At 38.0% G+C, this 19,787-nt stretch overlaps 2 protein-coding genes across 9 annotated transcripts in view; one reads left to right on the plus strand and one right to left on the minus strand.

Annotated features, from left to right (window-relative positions):
• Positions 1 to 6,919, plus strand: part of LOC106051973 (hemocyte protein-glutamine gamma-glutamyltransferase-like) — a 77,006-nt gene extending 70,087 nt beyond the window's left edge. For all 4 annotated transcript variants that reach the window (XM_056036714.1, XM_056036716.1, XM_056036715.1 and 1 more), the window contains 9 exons: positions 116 to 254; positions 903 to 1,006; positions 1,803 to 1,965; positions 2,052 to 2,131; positions 3,872 to 3,954; positions 4,565 to 4,769; positions 4,957 to 5,117; positions 5,224 to 5,354; positions 5,848 to 6,919. In XM_056036714.1, the coding sequence (XP_055892689.1) occupies positions 116 to 254; positions 903 to 1,006; positions 1,803 to 1,965; positions 2,052 to 2,131; positions 3,872 to 3,954; positions 4,565 to 4,769; positions 4,957 to 5,117; positions 5,224 to 5,354; positions 5,848 to 5,989 (1,208 nt within the window). In that variant the 3' untranslated portion in view covers positions 5,990 to 6,919. The remainder of the gene's footprint in view (positions 1 to 115; positions 255 to 902; positions 1,007 to 1,802; positions 1,966 to 2,051; positions 2,132 to 3,871; positions 3,955 to 4,564; positions 4,770 to 4,956; positions 5,118 to 5,223; positions 5,355 to 5,847) is intronic.
• Positions 6,920 to 14,521: 7,602 nt separating this feature from the next.
• The window catches only part of LOC106051972 (uncharacterized), a 97,123-nt gene continuing 91,857 nt past the window's right edge, over positions 14,522 to 19,787 (minus strand). For all 5 annotated transcript variants that reach the window (XM_056035405.1, XM_056035404.1, XM_056035407.1 and 2 more), the window contains 2 exons: positions 19,714 to 19,760; positions 14,522 to 17,772 (listed from right to left, as the gene is read on the minus strand). In XM_056035405.1, coding sequence (XP_055891380.1) covers positions 16,811 to 17,772; positions 19,714 to 19,760 — 1,009 coding nt within the window. In that variant the 3' untranslated portion in view covers positions 14,522 to 16,810. The remainder of the gene's footprint in view (positions 17,773 to 19,713; positions 19,761 to 19,787) is intronic.

The raw sequence follows: 19,787 nt of genomic DNA on the forward strand, positions 1-19,787 counted from the left end.
TTGGTTCTTTATGTTGCCCATTTTAGTTCAATTTTAAAGTACTAGGCAGTAGTATTAGAGTAACTCATCCAAGAATCTGTTTCAACGTGTTCTTATTGTCTATGACAACATTTAGTTTGTAGAGCTCTGGGTATCCCAGCAAGAAGTGTCACCAATTATGCTTCGGCACATGACACTGATGGTTCCATCACAATTGATGTCCATTTCACAAGTGATGGAGCAAGCAATGATGCTCTCAACTATGACTCAATCTGGTAAATATTTCAAGTCTCCATTTCATACGTAAACAGAGTTAAGTTAAAATCATAGTGTCAACTATGACTCAATCTGGTAAATATTTCAAGTCTCCGTTTCATACGTAAACAGAGTTAAGTTAAAATCATACGTGTCAACTATGACCCAATCTGGTAAATACTTCAAGTCTCAATTTCATACGTAAACAGAGTTAAAATCATGCGTGTCAACTTGATACCATGCCCGATAATGAGCAATGGAGGTGCAGTGGGTGAGTGGTAAAGTGTTTGGCTTTCAAACTGGAGGGTTTGAATCCTGGTGAAGACTGGGATTTTTAATGTCGGGATCTTTATGGCTTTTCCGAGTCCACCCAGCTCTAATGGCTACCTGACGTGACCGTAAAGGCGATTGGTTGTTGTGCTGACCACATGTTACCCTCATTAACCATGGGCCAAAGAAACAGATGGCCTTTACATCATCTGCCCTATAGATCACAAGTTGTGAAAAGGGAGCAATAAAACCCAATATCTCCACCTGTATTTCTTTTAAGTCTTTTCTAATGTTTCTAACATTTAACATTTCCAATGCCAAATATGGACAGAAACTTTGGGCTCAACTATTCAATGATTTTTTTTTCCTGCAATAAAAACCAACATGTTCTCTTTCAGGAACTTTCATGTTTGGAATGAAGCTTGGATGGCTAGACCAGATCTTCCCAATGGATATGGTGGTTGGCAAGCATTTGATGCTACACCACAAGAGGCATCTGACTGTAAATACTTCTTTCATCCTACTTAATGTCTAACTAAGGCAATGTCTTCACAGGACTACACAAACCCATTTGTGACCTACATATTTTTTCCACACCTAATGCAGACAAGGTCGCTATATATTTAATGTAAAAACCAAACACTTATACATTGTATCTGACTAGGGTTTGGTATCCAGCTAGCATATGCATGAAGCAAAAGATATTTATTACAAATAAATTGTTATTCATCATGCTATAGTAAGACTATAGACGATTAGAAAGAATAATTGGACATAAAGTTTGTTTTTAGTTGACACTCTTTGAAATCTATTTAGTAAGAGTTTTTTTTTTCTGATTAGCAAAGTTAAATTTCTAGCTATCGTTAGATTTGTTCAGTAGGCCTATAGGTTTCTACGTGCTTCTATGAGAGATAACCAATATTTCACTAATCTATCTTGATATATAAAGGATGCCCTCCCTTTATTTTCTAATCAATGTGGTGTTACGTTTTGAAAGTTGAAGTTTTTGTTTAATTTAATTCACTTTTGTCTCTGAATACTACGTACACACTCTTAAATTCTAATAAGAATACACTCAAGAACACGGTATGTTTATTAAGAAGAATGAAGTTTACCCCTTATTGGGTGTCACCCAGTGCGGACCGCACCCCCTTAGTGACGCCACTGAGTTTCACTACCTCATGTAGCCAAACCTTTTTAAAAAGCTTATCTTGACTAGTATCACAACCTTGCACTGATTAACTTCAAAAGAAGTGTAGAGAGAGTTAATAATACTCTACTTATTGTCTTGTGTTTAGATGTGTACTGCTGTGGACCAACCTCTGTTGCTGCAGTGAAACAAGGGGAGGTTAATCTTCCCTATGATGGTCCTTTCGTGTTTGCAGAAGTCAATGCTGATCGTATTTATTGGGTGCCAGACTCCGAAGGAAAACTGAAGTCTGTGTACACAGATAAAAGACTGTGAGTCTATCAGACTTTTGTTTCTGTATACATAAATATAATAATAATAATAATAATAATAAAAGTAATTGTAATTTGTTTTGAAGGATTGGAAAAAATATCAGCACTAAAGCGGCCAACTCTGATGATAGAGAGGACATAACACTGACCTATAAATCAGAGGAAGGTAACGAATTTAGTGTTTAGAATTTAATACGAATTGTGCTTTTATTTCTGTTAGAATAAATTTTCACTGGAATAAATAATGAAGTGCTGATCTAAATATAAATAGTCTACACCATTGGAAATATTGTAATAAACCTGTTGGTGACACAGGTGGGGGTAGTGTTGTGTGTAGACACGGGGCCGGCTCTAGCAATTGCGGGGCCCTATGCGAAACGGATTGCACTGGGCGTAGTCTCTAAGTAGAGATAAGCATAATGTCAAAATTATGATTTTTTTTTTATTAGAAAATACTTTCGTCTTTGCAATAAATTTTTATTACATGAAAGCTCACAAAACTGTTTTTATTTATTGGCACTCCAAAGATGACAATCTTGTCAATTTTTCAGGAGATTTGCATAATTTCAGGAGATTTCCAGGACTTTTTCATGTACTTTTCCTTTTCAGGAGATTTCCTTAAAATCAGGAGGCCACAGAAGCCCTGTTATTATATATAGTTATAATGGTTTAATTTAATAATTTACACTTAGAATTAGTGCGGGGCCTAAGAAAGTGCGGGGCCCACTGCAACCGCATAGGTTGCAGTTGCCTAAGGCCGGCCCTGTGTAGACAGCCAAAGCAAATTGCCCCAGTCCAGCGCTAGACAAGAGGTCAACCGTGACAAGTTGCAACGGTCAGCCTAGACAGTTCGGGAAGGATCTGTGTTGTGAATAGTGCTCAGGAGCGTCACGAGGGATGTAGTCATATTATCAACCAGAATGGTCGGGCAATGTTCTGTCCGGTTCTTGAAGGCCAGCAGTGACCCTATATTATAGCGAAGGTGTCAGAGTCAAGTGACTTCATGTTACCTCGCAACTTCACAAGTGCGAGTCGAAGTCTGAGTCAAGAACCAGTCTAGTGTGAAGTCCGTCCGGAACAAGACTGGAGAGGCCGTTGCAAGAGTCGCTACACCGTTAAACAGTTGATACGTTAGAGTGTGAAGCTTTTGTACAGTCAGTATTAAGTTGTTGCCAATTGTACAGTAAAAAGTAAAAGTAAAGTTCCCCTTTCAGACCTTGTGGTCTATAGGCCAGATGATGTAAAGGTTTCTGAGGCCTATGGATAACGAGGGTGTCATGTGGGCAGCACAACAACCAGCCGCCTTTACTTTTCCCCAACTAATGTCAGGTACCCATTAGAGTTGGGTGGACTCAGAGGCGCCCGAAGATCCCGGAATTAAAAATCCCGGTCTTCACCAGGATTCGAACCCCCAGACCTCGGTTCGGAAGCCAAGCACTTTACCGCTCAACCAACACATCTCCAATTGTACAGTATTGGCTGTGATTTCTTTGACATTAAACTGTTATGTTATTTTGGAGCCTTGAGTTGTCAAGTTCTTTAAGTTGGTGGTGTTGTGTGGTACAGTTTGCAGTGAGCCTGGATAGGGAGAAACGTAACAATATGGTTATCCCTGGAAACCTATTTTCTAAGTTAAATACGGGTTGATGAATTAGTTCATTGATTACCAAGTTAAAAACATTAATCTAGATGGATAAGAGTTGTTATGATAAAAGCTAAATGAATGGACATATAGCGGCAGACATAAAGACATATTCATTAAAAGGATAAATTACATTTAGATTACATAAAGGAGATATAGAAACTAGTTTGTAGAAAGTCGGTTGGTAGGCAGGCAGGTAAGTAGATAGATAAAAGAATGACTAACAACTAATCTATCTATCTAATCTATCTATTTTTCCATTAGGTTCAGCTGAAGAAAGAGTTGCAGTGCTCAGAGCTAACCAAGTTGGCTCCAACAGAAAAGATATCTATATTCAAAAATCTAATGTAAGCAACATAAAAAAGATGTTACAAGTGAATAGTCTCTAACTATAAAATGAAAGATATAAAACTGTTTAAACAGTAGACAAAGTTTTTATCTTTTTTGTAGAAACATTCTATTGACATATCATATTTCTTTTTCTCTTTTAATTTTCAATCTTACTAACACAAAAAAAAAGATTTTGTCTTGTGAGCTATTTATAGGAAGTCTTTGTGTATATGTAAATGTGTTTCTAAACAGTAGTGGCGTTGAGAAAGAGAAAAAAAAAAGTTTAAAAAAAAAGAAAGAAGAAAAAAAGGGATAAAAAAAAACAACAAGAGACGCATTAATAGAATCAAAGAAAACGGTAGATGAAAAAAAATAGAATTGAAAGCTGAAAAACAAAAAAAAAAGAGAGAAAGAGAATGAGATAGAAAGGTATAAAGACTAATAAAAAGAAAGAAATATTTTTTTAATCAACACATTAAGAACATCTTTAAGTACTTTTCTTGATGTGTTTATGTACGTATTGAACATGCATACAAAACATACATCACTCATCTTTAAATCAGTCAATCTTTATCAGTCAATCTTTATTTAGACTTTAGACTAACTCCCTAATTGTCTATTTCAAAGGACATTGAGTTTTCTGTTGATCAAGACGAAAGTGCCACATTTGTTGGGGGGAACTTTGAGCTGAGATTTCGAATGAAGAATGGTGGAGTTGAAGTCCGGACAGTAACTGGTCGTATTGAGGTGAAGAGCATGTATTACACTGGCGTAGTGGCTGAACCAGTCACCTCAAACCCTTTTGGTCCTGTTACCATAAACCCAGGGGAAGGTAATCTGGAACTGATTAGTTGCAATTTTACTTACAAGGCTTTTTATTCACATTTTAGAACTAATCAATTGGTCTATATCAATAAAAGAACAACTCAGTAACTATCAGTCATTTAATGAGCAATCATTAAACTAGCAACTTTTTAATTCATTTGTTCACATATTTTGTTTGTTCTTTCTTTGGCTAGAGCAATCCGTTTTTGTTGTCGCTACTCAGGCTGACTACGATGGTAAGCTCAAAGATTGTTGTATGCTGGATGTTACAATTTGGGCAGTTGTACAAGAAACGGAGCAGTATTTCACCAAGAAAGATGATTTTAGACTTCGTAAGCCCCATCTTGCAATTAAGGTAATTTTGTTCTAAATTTGAGTCCTAGTAACTAAATCCGTAATATTGTTTGCCACATAGGCACCAAGTGAAGCAGTAACCTTGTGACAAATACTTTGTTTCATAGGCACCAAGTGAAGCAGTAAGTGGCCAGCAGTTCACTGTTGATGTTTCCTTCACTAATCCACTCAACAGAGACCTCACTAATTGTTATGTTGTTGTGGATGGCTTGGCTCAATCTTTCAAGTTCCCACAAACGTGAGTCCAAGACTGACTGAATAATAAACTATAGTGCTTCAATGCTTACAAGTTGAACAGAATATTGCCTTGGCATAGATTTAAACTTTACTTTAACTTTACACACATGCTTTATAAAACCTATGAGAAAATGTAGGTCCTGTCCAGACAGCAGAAATGGACTCTTCAAGAATGAGAATCTAGTATTTAGAAACTTAAAACAAATATCTAATTTGCATGTAATAGAAATGAAAAGCCATCGAATTGTACAAGTAGACATGAAAAAAAAAGAGTAAAACAGAAAGGTGAATACAAAAAGAAGACATCTTACACTCACTATGTCACAATATCAAATTACATTTAATTCTTAATTTGGAATTGCCTGCTATTTGATGTGCTAGTGTAGATGCACAAACAGCCCCCTCCCTGCGCTGATATTATTATAGTTCTTTTGTATTATACATTAAGCCCAATTTTGTAATAACCCTTTTGTCATTTCTATTTTTTCTCCCAGTAATGTAGCAGCTAACAGCACATTTATGGCAACTCTTCCTATAATTCCTACCAAAGTTGGCAAGACTGACCTCATTATCAGCTTTAATTCAGACCAATTGGAAGACATCAATGTGTCACACCACATTCTCTTGAAAAAATAGTGAGACAATATTAGCAGACCAAAAGTATTGGATGCTTGCTTTTCAATAAAATGCTTTGAATGTATGTATTTAATATAAACAACGAAATATTGTTAATGTCTAATCTAGTGTTGATGAATCATCTTGTTGACCATCGCTGTGACAGTATTGTAGAATTAGATCTTTGAAGTACTCCTTCTTTTGAAATTTTCTATCTACACTTTGTGCTGTTCAACACTCTAGAGCCTCGTTTTAGTTAATTTTTGTTTTTTCTTTTGAGAAATTTCTACGAATGTCTAGACTAAATGTCAGATAGACAGTCACAATGCTATGTTGCACAATTGTTAATTTTAGCAATTGGCCTACTCCATTAGGGGTCACGATTGAACTTTGAATTTCAAATTTCATTTAGGGTTTCTAAGTAATAGATGGATAGACAGTATTGGAAGGTTTTTAAATGATGGATAGTGATAGGATTGAAGGAAGTTTCTTTTAGAAATGAAACAGACTGATATGCATTCTATACAAACTTCAAGAAGCAATGTGTAAAAATCGGCTGGTCCAGAAAGTTTATACCAAGCATGATCAGTTTAGACCAACAATATTGATGCATATAACTTTGATTGTTTTAATTACAAAGTGATGCAATGTTTTACTAATCTAATATTATAATGTGTTTCATACATCAATTTTCTAGCACTCATTTCTTTGACTGAACTAGGTTCAAACCTTCAAATAATCCCTTGTCCATGTCGCTAGTATCATTTTATTCTGACATAGTCTTTATCCTTTGGCATTGAACTTGCTCATGGCTTATTTACTTGTCAGACACTTGATTTAACAAACACAGCACACTATGATGGTCATGCATGCTGCTATTGTTGTTGTGTAATATTTACATGTACTTCATGTTATTATCAATACAGAATTCAGTGTCCGAAAAATCTGAAAGTTTTAAAAATGTTTTTTTTTAATTGAACTACCATTTCATTGTTAAACATGCCAGTAGGCAATGTAGGCTACATTAGTACAGCCAGTAGGCAATGGAGGCTACATTAGTACAGCCAGTAGGCAATGGAGGCTACATTAGTACAGCCAGTAGGCAATGGAGGCTACATTAGTACAGCCAGTAGGCAATGTAGGCTACATTAGTACAGCCAGTAGGCAATGGAGGCTACATTAGTACAGCCAGTAGGCAATGGAGGCTACATTAGTACAGCCAGTAGGCAATGGAGGCTACATTAGTACAGCCAGTAGGCAATGGAGGCTACATTAGTACAGCCAGTAGGCAATGGAGGCTACATTAGTACACATTAAAAGTACGTTTAGAGCTAGGGCGCTGTTATCACCCCTAATAAACTCAGGTAAACGCCACCCCGGGCAATGCATCTCAATTTCAATGTGGTGCCCAGGTGGAAAGGTTTGTTAGAGGAGACAAATAGGCCAACAAGGAAACAGAATCTCGCGCCCCACCCCCCAGCAGGACCAAATTGAATCGAAACAAATGAGAGTGGCGGGAGGTCAGAATCAACAAGTCGTGTCCATGGTTGACTCCCACACGGCAGTTGAGGTGGACAGAGGGAAAATGAGAGCCGTGTATCTGGAATGATTGACCTTTGGCCTTGCGTCTAGTCCCGAGTACCTTAGGAAAAAAACTGGTTTAACGAATTTGCATCTGCTTGTAACCTGTCAAATAAAAGCTTTCGCTCAAACCTGGTTTAGAGCTGTTGAGAGCAGTTGAGAGCTGTCTAACCAAGTGAAATGGGGGAGGAGAGCTTCCTCTGATCTAGAGCAGTGAGCAAGTTTCTAACACACCAATCACTGGTAGTAAGCAAGTTTCTAACACACCAATCACTGGGAGTAAGCAAGTTTCTAACACACCAATCACTGGGAGTAAGCAAGTTTCTAACACACCAATCACTGGGAGTAAGCAAGTTTCTAACACACCAATCACTGGGAGTAAGCAAGTTTCTAACACACCAATAACTGGGAGTAAGCAAGTTTCTAACACACCAATCACTGGGAGTAAGCAAGTTTCTAACACACCAATCACTGGGAGTAAGCAAGTTTCTAACACACCAATCACTGGCAGTGAGCAAGTTTCTAACACACCTATCACTGGCAGTGAGCAAGTTTCTAACACACCTATCACTGGCAGTGAGCAAGTTTCTAACACACATTTCACTGGCAGTGAGCAAGTTTCTAACACACCTATCACTGGCAGTGAGCAAGTTTCTAACACACCTATCACTGGCAGTGAGCAAGTTTCTAACACACCTATCACTGGCAGTGAGCAAGTTTCTAACACACCACTCACTGGGAGTGAGCAAGTTTCTAACACACCTATCACTGGCAGTGAGCACGTTTCTAACACACCAATAACTGGGAGTGAGCAAGTTTCTAACACACCAATAACTGGGAGTGAGCAAGTTTCTAACACACCTATCACTGGGAGTGAGCAAGTTTCTAACACACCACTCACTGGGAGTGAGCAAGTTTCTAACACACCAATCACTGGGAGTGAGCAAGTTTCTAACACACCACTCACTGGGAGTGAGCAAGTTTCTAACACACCTATCACTGGCAAGTTCACTGCAAAAAAAAAAGTTAAATTGTACCCGAGCCTCAACACTTCATATAATTTCATGGGTCTTGGCCGTATGTACATTTATAAAAAAAGGAGAACGACCTGAATTGGAACTCATGACTCAAACCTCCTCAAGCTGACATTCTAACCACTCTGCTAGAGCGGTGTGTATGAAAACAGAAGATCTCATGATTCAAGCCTCCTCAAGCTGACATTCTAACCACTCTGCTAGAGAGGTGTGTATGAAAACAGAAGAACTCATGACTCAAACCTCCTCAAGCTGACATTCTAACCACTCTGCTAGAGCGGTGTGTATGAAAACAGAAGAACTCATGATTCAAACTGACATTCTAACCTCTCTGCTAGAGAGGTGTGTATGAAAACAGAAGATCTCATGATTCAAACTGACATTCTAACCACTCTGCTAGAGAGGTGTGTATGAAAACAGAAGATAGTATACTTATCTGTTATTTGTTTCAAACTTGCTTTAAATCGGCGACCTATAAAGGGGACTAATTTAGCGTATACCACCACATCTGTCAGTACCATTTCTTTCACTTGTTCGAGATACCAAACAAAATGATTAATTACCAATAGTTAATTAACTTTTTTTTTTACATTTTTGGTTGTTGTTTTGTCAGGTAAAAGGAATAATTGTGCAAATGTTTAGTTTAATCCGAGATTAGGTGTGGAAGAAATAATGATTCCAAACTCCCCCCCCCCCACCTCTACCTACACCACTGAATTGTTAGTCTAGATCTATTAACAATTAATTACATGACTGATTCAAAATAAATGATGTAATTACTTTCATTATAAGCGAAGTTTAATTTTTTTTTTAAAATTTCCATCTTCCTTTTTTTGTCTTGAATCGACACAATATCAAGGGATGTAACTGTTGGCTTTATTGACTTTCTTGTAAAGATGGCTTGAATTGTCTTCATTGATCTAAGACTTTAGAGACATTCCTAGTTCAAAGTAGATCATGCACAAGGACTAAAATGACACTCGATTGCTGAACTCTACAGTAGATTGTAGTCTAGACTGTGATTTAGCAGGAAATAGAGAAAAAGTCATTTAACAGTGCCCAGGGGCATTCCTTGCAATGAAAGTGTGGGTCCTGTTATTGACACAAAACTCAATATCTGACTGATAGAACTGGGACGATTTAATCCAATAGTACAAGACTTATACAAGGTTACGTTATTTATTTTAGATTCTCCTGATAAATGACTTTCTGTTTTGTGTGTTGTGAAAAAACATAGATATAGGTCTTGATCAACATTATTAAAGGGAGTTAATACAAGATATGAAAAGCTTCATTTCATAACCCCAGAAAAAAAAAGTAGCAGAAGAGGGGAAACGAAAATGTGATCTGGAATGAAAGAATAAGAAAGAGATGGAGAGAAGCTAGAAAGTCAACCCTAATAAAATTACCGAAAGGAAAAAAAAGAGATTGAGAAAATAAACAAGAGAGCAGTCATTCTTCCTTTCTTTCTCAAGGTTTTTTTTTGTTGCTTATTGTTATTATACTTTGAATGTATTACTTCGTCTGTGCCATTTTTTAGCGGCCCGCGAAAGGGGAAAAGACGGTAGTGTTTATATGTGTGGCCTGTCTGTCCGTCCGTCCTCCCGGTTAGATCTCAGAAACTAGAAGAGAAAATGAAAATTGGACGTCAAGATATTTTAGACCATTCAAAGTTCTAATGCAATACTTTTTTCTTTTCCGAAAGTGAATCATCTAATTTTAAAAATTATATATGCAAGTATATTTTTCATAAAAATACACCACTTTTACAACTATTCACTATTAATAGTAACAAACACCGGAGGTTTTATTTACGCTGTAACTCTAGCAAAACATATATTCAGCACATTTATGCAAACGGTTGTAGATTTTTTGTCAAAAAAATTTTTTTGTTTACATTTGTATTGCTAAGTTAAGTAAGTTCTGTCATACAAACTACTACATTTACACATAAAAATGTTAACTATTTTTTTTAAAGAGAAAAAATCTATTTAGTATGCATATAAGTTTGACAGAATTTAAAATAGGTAGTTTTTGAAATTATCACGTGAACCGCAGTGTCACTACAATGGCATCGTAACTCAACCAAGAGGAAAAATATTTTTTTTTTTCTTGGGATTTGAATAAGAGATTGTCCCTTTACAAAACAATTAGATCAATTAGATATTCATTTTAAGACATCAGTTGGGCGAGGATCAATTCACATTCACTTTCATCTATCCTTTGGTCTGCTGGAACGCTGGGGCACCACACAAGATCTGTCAACCTTCTTTCTCCATTTTTCTCTGTCATTTGTCTTTGATAGAATTTCATTCTGATGCCCTTTGAAACCTGCCTTTTTACCTGCCTGGGTGGACCACTTCGGGGACCGATTTTGAGTTTGTGTTTTCACACAAACTGTCTTTGTAACCTTGTTTTATGTCATTTTGTTTTTAGTTTTGAATGTAATGAATGGTCTACGTATTCGTCTGTCTGACTGTTCAGATTTCAAAAACTAAATAATCTGGGCTTTCTTGAACGAACGTTTTAAAAAAAATTAATTATGAAAACTATTTATCACGCGAGCCATCATCGCACAAAGCCTGGACTATGAACTCTTATTAGCTTCTCCCGTAGTGCCCTGGCGAGAAACTGTTCGGCGTACTAGTCTAGTGAGTCTGCTGACACGTGCCTCGTAGCTCCCATACAGGTCTAGTGAGTCTGCTGATACGTGCCTCGTAGCTCCCATACAGGTCTAGTGAATCTTCAGATAGATGCCTCATAGCTCACAATACTAGTCTAGTGAGTCTGCTGATACGTGCCTCGTAGCTCCCATACAGGTCTAGTGAATCTTCAGATAGATGCCTCATAGCTCACAATACTAGTCTAATGAATCTGCTGACACGTGCCTCGTAGCCCCCATACAGGTCTAGTGAATCTGCTGACACGTGCCTCGTAGCCCCCATACAGGTCTAGTGAATCTGCTGACACGTGCCTCGTAGCCCCCATACAGGTCTAGTGAATCTGCTGACACGTGCCTCATAGCTCCCAAACAGGTCTAGTGAATCTGCTGACACGTGCCTCGTAGCTCCCAAACAGGTCTAGTGAATCTGCTGACACGTGCCTCGTAGCTCCCAAACAGGTCTAGTGAATCTGCTGACACGTGCCTCGTAGCTCCCATACAGGTCTAGTGAATCTGCTGACACGTGCCTCATAGCTCCCAAACAGGTCTAGTGAATCTGCTGACACGTGCCTCGTAGCTCCCAAACAGGTCTAGTGAATCTGCTGACACGTGCCTCGTAGCCCCCATACAGGTCAAGTGAATCTTCAGACACGTGCCTCGTAGCTCCCATACAGGTCTAGTAAATCTGCTGATACGTGCCTCGTAGCTCACAATACTGGTCTAGTGATTCTGCTGGCACGTGCCTCATAGCCCCCATACAGGTCTAATGAATCTTCAGATAGATGCCTCATAGCTCACAATACTGGTCTAGTGACTCTGCAGGTCTCGGAGCTGCGGACACTCATGCAAGAGATGCGCTACTGTCTTCACTGACTGTTCAGTGTCGGAACCGGGCAGAGTAAGCACCTATGGGTCAGTGTCTCTTTCTGCACTGCGCTATTCTTGTTTATTCCGACTTTTTTTTTTTAGCTTCTACCACGGATCGCCACAGTCCGGAGGACGTAAATGCTGCCAGACACCCTGGCCATTGGATCCATCTAAGGATTTCATAGTCGTAGCCTGGTTAAATGTGCTTGGGGCCACCGCACGGTGAGTGCTCTTTCACCAACTACAGCATCAGCATTGCCCCTCACGCCGCAGTACGCGGGCGGGAGGGTCCAAATGCAAGGAGACCACAGATTCAATACACCACCTGATATTATCTGCGGCGCCGATTGCCTCTTCTACCAAAGGAGACTTTCCTCCAAAGCCACTCATAGCTTGGACCGTGAGTCAGTGACCAGTACAACAGAAGTTGTGACTGTTTCCTTTTTTTTACGAATCTTTTCCCTAGTATGTCTTAATGACTGTAATCGCCGTGATTTCGAGACGCAAACTGCGAGGCCACGTGCACCCGACAAGCTCGAGGTCAGGGTAACTAATATATAGGACCCATGCCCAGTGGATCAAGCTGAAATATTGCACTTATTTCTTTTACCTGACAATAGAAGAACCAATACAAAAAATAAATCACTACTTTGCTAATTAATTATTTTGTGTGATACCAAGTAAGGTAAATAGCTTCGACATTATTGAGAGACGCAGTGGCAAGTGCGGAGTTCTTCCCCTTCGATAAACTTTGTTTTCTTTTACAAATTAATTATTTTGCTTGTTCTAAATGGGAGATAGGTCTACGGTCTACGTCTGACTCGGAAGTCTATGATCTAAGTCTGACTCGGAGGTCTACGGTCTAAGTCTGACTCGGAGATCTATGGTCTAAGTCTGACTCGGAGGTCTATGGTCTAAGTCTGACTCGGAGGTCTATGGCCTAAGTCTGACTCGGAGGTCTATGGCCTAAGACTGACTCGGAGGTCTATGGTCTACGTCAGACTCGGAGGTCTATGGTCTAAGTCTGACTCGGAGGTCTATGTTCTACGTCTAACTCCGAGGTCTATGGTCTAAGTCTGACTCCGAGGTCTATGGTCTAAGTCTGATTCGGAGGTCTATGGTCTAAGTCTGACTCGGAGGTCTATGTTCTACGTCTGAGTCTGACTCGGAGGTCTATGGTCTAAGTCTGACTCGGAGGTCTATGTTCTACGTCTGACTCCGAGGTCTATGGTCTAAGTCTGACTCGGAGGTCTATGGTCTAAGTCTGACTCGGAGGTCTATGTTCTACGTCTGACTCCGAGGTCTATGGTCTAAGTCTGACTCGGAGGTCTATGGTCTAAGTCTGACTCGGAGGTCTATGGTCTAAGTCTGACTCGGAATCCTCTGAGCATACAAAAGAAATGTTTGTGTTTAAATCTCGATGGTTTCACTAGTACAATAGAATAAAACGAAAGACAATGACTTTGAAATATATTTTATTGGAGATACACAATGCAAGTGAGACATAGTTCTAGGTTGAACAGAAAATTGCATACAGTCTTAAACAACAAATATCTGGAGAGAACAGTTTGAGTCGAACATGGAATGTAACAAACAAAAAAAAAGGGGGGGGGGGGAAATGTTCATTTAAAATGGTAGAAACAAAGTTACAATTCACTTGCAAACCACACAATAAAATACTGTAGAGACTTTGTTGCAAACTAGTCTCTTTGTTTCTTTGTTATTTTCTTTATACTTTTGGTGTTAAAGACTCGAGTAGAACAAGTCACTCCATTTTGAACTGAAACAAATTGACTGCGAAAAGCACTTTGTAGAACTTAAGCCTTCACTCGCCCGTTCGTGTAAATATTTAGCCTGTATGATAATTCAATTATCTTATATTATTTTGAGTGTCTATTCCACTCTAATAATAATAATAATAATAATACCAAGAACTTTAGGATTTTTATACTAAGCTAAATGAAAAGAACATGGAGGTTTAAAGAATGTTTTCTAAGTGATAATTCTCTTCAGAAACCTTGGTACAGGTTAGCACCAGTTAAAGACACAATAAATCATGAAATTATTTCGTCTGTAACTAGTGCAGAACTAAAGCTCCGGTACTTTGTATGTATAGAATGTATCAAGACAAGGGAAGAGAAGAATGATCAAAAGCCAAAATCAACCTTGATACTATGTCAAGACGATTTCTATGTCATTCATGATATCGTATCAGTACCTATCACGACAATGTCCCTTAGTCTCATTTATTCCAGTCAATTTCAATGAATATAATTGTATTAGTCGTGATGGGTAGTCAGAGTGCAACAGAGATTCCATTCCTTTGGTTCAAGGAAAGATAATTGGGATACAAGTTAGAGATGATGTCATTAATGTCTGACTTAGGCCGTTGTTGGTCTAAGTCTGACCAATCTTGTGGTTTGTATAAGACGTCCAGCCCCCCAACCTTTGTCCAGTTTTCACGGCACTTCACAAATGACTATTTTCAACGATACCGATGCTACGTAAATATTTGACATTGACCTTGTTTAATTAAGTCATTATTTTTGTTAGGTTGAAAATCATGATGTTTATTTTGAAATGTGATTAACAGCACACACGTAAACCATTCGCATGCCTTTTAGTCTTCAACTCCTAAGAACGTTGTTAAGATGAAGTTCATAAACAAACAGAAACAGCATAGAAGCTGAAGCCACGTGACCAAGAAACCAAGCAGGAGAGGGTGGTAGGCAAGACTATGCGACCGTCTAGAGCTTTCAAATGGTGCTGTTGTATCTATGTGGAAGGGGAGGGAAGTGAGGATAGTGTGTATCAAGTGATGGTAGTGTGTATGAAATGATGGTAGTGTGTATCAAGTGATGGTAGCGTGTATTATCGAAGAAGTGACAGTACTAAAGAGGAAGTGACGTTATAAAACAGGAAGTGACGTGAAGGACTAGGTTCTATAGGGAGACGCCTCTGAACACAATTTCACAGACTTCAGTTCTAAATTCATAATTAAAGCATATTCCTTTAAAATGGCAATACAATAATACTCTAATAATACGAATATCATAAATATACATTTACCGGTATATACATTTTTGGTGCGCCGGTTAGTAGTTGAAGACCTAGCGTAGTGATGCGACAAGGACTGGAGCGGAGTTTAGTCATCAACAACTTAAGAACCAAACCTTGTGCATCCATCATTCTTGGCTGATCATTCAGTTTGCTTTTCAAATCTCTTTGTCCCACACAGAACACACAACACACAGTAAAAATCAAAACAGAATTCGTTCTAAACGAAACAAAGCAAAGTAAGAATTCAATAAATGCTATTAACATACTGTCCACACAGAGTTAGTGACCTCAAAGTAATAATTCAATAAATGCTATTAACATACTGTTCACTCAGAGTTAGTGACCTCAAAGTAAATTCGACAAAATGATCAATGTAATGAAAACCATAAACGCGCCAAAGTGGTATAATTGTTTCCTCTTGGGGACAAAGTTCCAAATATGTCTACATTAGATAGCAATCAAGAGATAATAAACATTCTGCTTACACACATATGTAAGGCAAGTCCCACCTAAACTAAACTTCGGAATTTGACCGATAGGAAATAAATATATAGAAATAATTATATATTCATTAAAAAATTTGAATTAAAAAAATAGAAATGTTTATATACAAAGTTTGAACCATATATGTACACATGCGTTTTGTCATGTTATATTTATACATTAGGGTTATGACTTTTTCCACATTGCAACTGTAAATTCCAGTAACAAATGTCAGAAATAATTGAACTGAATATTTTTTTAAATTTTTATTAGTTACTTTTTCTCAGCTCAGCTTGATTTCAATTTCCGTTTGATTCAACAAACCAGTTCTTAACATTTGAATGCCAATAACTAAACGAGACAATGTATACAAATATGTTGATCTGGTGGCTACAAAGCATACGTTATAGAACTCCCATATTAATTCAACCGTTTTATGTTGTGCCGTGTAAAATGTGTTTTCAAGATGTTCGTCATTACTTATGCCCATCACTTACAGTCCAAATTGATGTCTTCTGCGCCTGTCTTCGGCAAGGGATTCTCTTTGAGTCTCAAATGTGTGTCCCTTGACCTTCGTGAAAGCTCTCCAACTGTCTCTTTCCGATATCATCCGCTGCCAGCTTCTGTCCTCTGTCTTGATCTGTCTATTGCATCGGATAGAACCTCTTTCAATTGCAAGCCCGTCCATTTTTTAATGTTGTCTTCCCATCGCTTTCTCTGTCTGCCAATTCTTCTTTCCCTGAAGGAAGGTCTTTGCAAGCCCCGAAGACCTTGTAATATGGCCATAGAACTCTAGTTTCCGTTTTTTTTTACTATAGCTAGCAGGTCATCGTGGGGTCAAATCGCTGTAGTAACCCTATCTCTAATCTCTTGGTTTGTGATGCGGTCTTTGAATGTGATACCTAGGATCCTTCTGTAGCAACACAATTCCATTGCTAGGATCCTACTCTCTAGCTCTGCAGTCATTATTATAAGTGGACCAAGTTTTTAAAGTCATAACCCTGGTAGATAAATAATAAATAATGTTTTTATCTGTAAAGTTAGGAAAGTTGAAATATAAATTTTAAAGAAACAAAAAAGATATTTACATTATAAGTTATATTTTTTCTTGCATTTTCAACATATATCATTTGCCTACTGTTCAATGTGTAGAAGTTAGTTGATGCTATTCTGATGACTGTGTAGATCCTCTAAAGATTGATACAAGTGAACGCTGCAGACATCCGTCCCTTGCTCAAGTCGATCGTAATTTAAACAATGTTCACAGTCTTTGTCACTGCCACAGCCCGAGTGACAAGATGGCGTCATCAGGAGAGAGTCTCTTTCACACTGGTCGTTAGAGGATGTGATGACCACGCTGTTAGTAGCCAACACTGTATGAACATCCTCACCTGCTGCTTTCTTGGACGCCTTCTGATCTAAAGAATCTTCGGATTGTCTCAGTTTGATACGTCTTTCTTTGGTGCGGCGTGCAGCGAGTGGTGCTTCGTATATGACAGAACATGTGCTGGTGGAGTTAGAGCGAGACACCGTGCTTGTATTTGGGGACACTGTATAAAACTGAGCTGACCTACGTTTATGTTTAGTATCAGCTTTCTCAAGAATGTGTTCGCCTGCTGAGCTCTTGATGATTTCCAGTGAGGAGGGTACACTGGATCTATTCTTACGATGTTTTGGTAAAGCTGTTTCTGGATCAGACGCCTTAGTGCCACCGGAACTATGACTGTCACTGCTGGCTCGCTTTCTCTTTTTCTTTTCTTTCCCATTGTAATGTTTACTCTCTAAAGAAGCACTAGTAAGTTTCAGAGCGTCGTCTATAAATACCGAATTACTTTTTTTACATACACTTTGCGATGTGTTGTAAATATCCGCCTTTTTTAAAGAGGGGTCAGAATTAATGTAGTTGTTTGAGTTGACCTCTGAATATAAAGGTGGAGCTGAAGCCTTGTTAAATGGATCTTCGCGTAGCTCCAGACTGTCTTTGAAGATATCTGTGTATCTAGGCAAGCGATCACCTATTTCTGCATAATCAGCATCACACGCTTTTTGGTCGGTGTCACTCTCCTCGGGGGACGACTTTTCATTGATCTCTGTTGCCTGTTGAGTGTCGTCTTCATCTACAAGAAAAAAAAACAACAAATTTTATAATTAAAGTACAAAATTAATAACTAAGTGAAATAAAAATACATGTTTTAATATGAACGTTTCTTTCAGCACAAAAAGTCCCAGCTCTCTGTCTAGAGAGCAAGTAAACCAACTTATACAATTGTATACAACAGTGATGCCCAACCTAATTCGACCTGCGGGCCATTTTAATTTCTGACACTCGTGTCGTGGGCCACATGAACGAAAATGTACACATTAAAAAAATGAAATTGACCTGAATTTGAAACTATTAGATTAGAAAAACACGTGGAGCTAGTACTTACATTAAGGAATGGGATATCTGGAGTGATTTGTTTTTTTCACGCGTCAGAAAATGGCTGAATTTCTGTACTTAAAAAAAGAACAACATTGTAGCTACCTTTGACGTCGACTCATTTTCTTGTCGCTTTTTGGTAAATATTTCCAACAATTCTCCAATCTCTAGGCGTAGTCTAACAATCTTTTTATTCGAGGCTCAAACCAAGAATATTTGTTTCATAATGACGTTTATAATTTGTTCTTTTTAGAAACAGCCACACTTTTTTTTATATAGATCAAATAAGATCCACAAAAAAAAAGTTAAGATCCGTTCTCTTTTTCAGGTAGATTCTCATTTCATAAACACAATAATGTTAAAGGTCATTATACCAATCAATTAAAGAAAAATTAAGGGCCCTAACATAGGTAAAGATACATAAGTCAACTTTTTTTTCGATGGGGTTGTCTACACTTTGTGCCGACATTTCGGCGGGCCGGATGGAACCACGTCGCGGGCCGGATCTGGCCCGCGGGCCGTATTTTGGGCATCACTGGAATGTATTGTTGCCATTTTTTATCAAAGCAAAGGATAGCTGCTCTATAAATGACATTTGAAAAACATTGCAGTGTTGTAGAAAAATCAACCTTAACTGTAAAAAAATCATTATTGATCAGTACACTTCAATGTTTTTCAGTACACATTAATGTAAACCAATGAAATCAGTGCATCACAATTTTCAATCAGTATATTCACTTCACATCCATGAAAATGCGTACACCTTACACCTAACTGAAATAGCGTAGACATAAAGTGGATAATACATTTCAACCTAATGTAAGTCCAAATAGTTTGAAGAGCAATCAACAACTGAAACAGTTGCAACAGTTGATACATTTTAATTAACAATCTAATTCTAAACTTGAATAACATTTACAGAAAAGAATAAAAAGATGCTGGTGATCATAAAATCAAAGAGAATAAAGAAGATGTGAATGCACACGACAGCTAAGTCCTTGGCATTGACTTGTACATTTTCATTGTTCAAACAAGATATCAACGCTTTTACCATAACATCATAGTGGGTAACATGATCCTTAACTACTCAAGTCTCAGCTTTCTAAGAGTTCATCTTTATTCAATCAATCTTAAGTTTAAACATTCAAAGTAGTAATGTTATACAAAGATAAAACACAAACTTCTTTTTACAAAACTTATATCAATTTAGTTATAAACGTGTCAAAGCAAAGAACAGACTTGATAGAACAGACTTGATAAAACAGACTTGATAGAACAGGCTTGATAGAACAGACTAGATAGAACAGACAAGATAGAACAGACTTGATAGACTAGACAGACTTGATACAACAGACTTGATACAGCAGGCAAGATAGAACAGACTTGATAGAACAGACAAGACAGAACAGACTTGATAGACTAGATAGAACAGACAAGACAGAACAGACTTGATAGAACAGACTTCATAGAACAGACTAGATAGAACAGACTTAATAGAACAGACTAGATATAGCAGACTAGATAGAACAGACTAGATAGAACAGACTTAATAGAACAGACTAGATAGAACAGACTAGATAGAACAGATTTGATAGAACAGACTTGATAGATCAGACTTGATAGAACAGACGTATCTTACCAGCACTTGCATAGATATGGCTAACAGGGTCGCAAGGAGGCTGACACCTAGTGAAGAATCAATTTAAAAAGTTA

This window comes from Biomphalaria glabrata, chromosome 7 (assembly GCF_947242115.1).
Source record: "Biomphalaria glabrata chromosome 7, xgBioGlab47.1, whole genome shotgun sequence".
NCBI classification, from domain to species: Eukaryota; Metazoa; Mollusca; class Gastropoda; family Planorbidae; genus Biomphalaria; species Biomphalaria glabrata.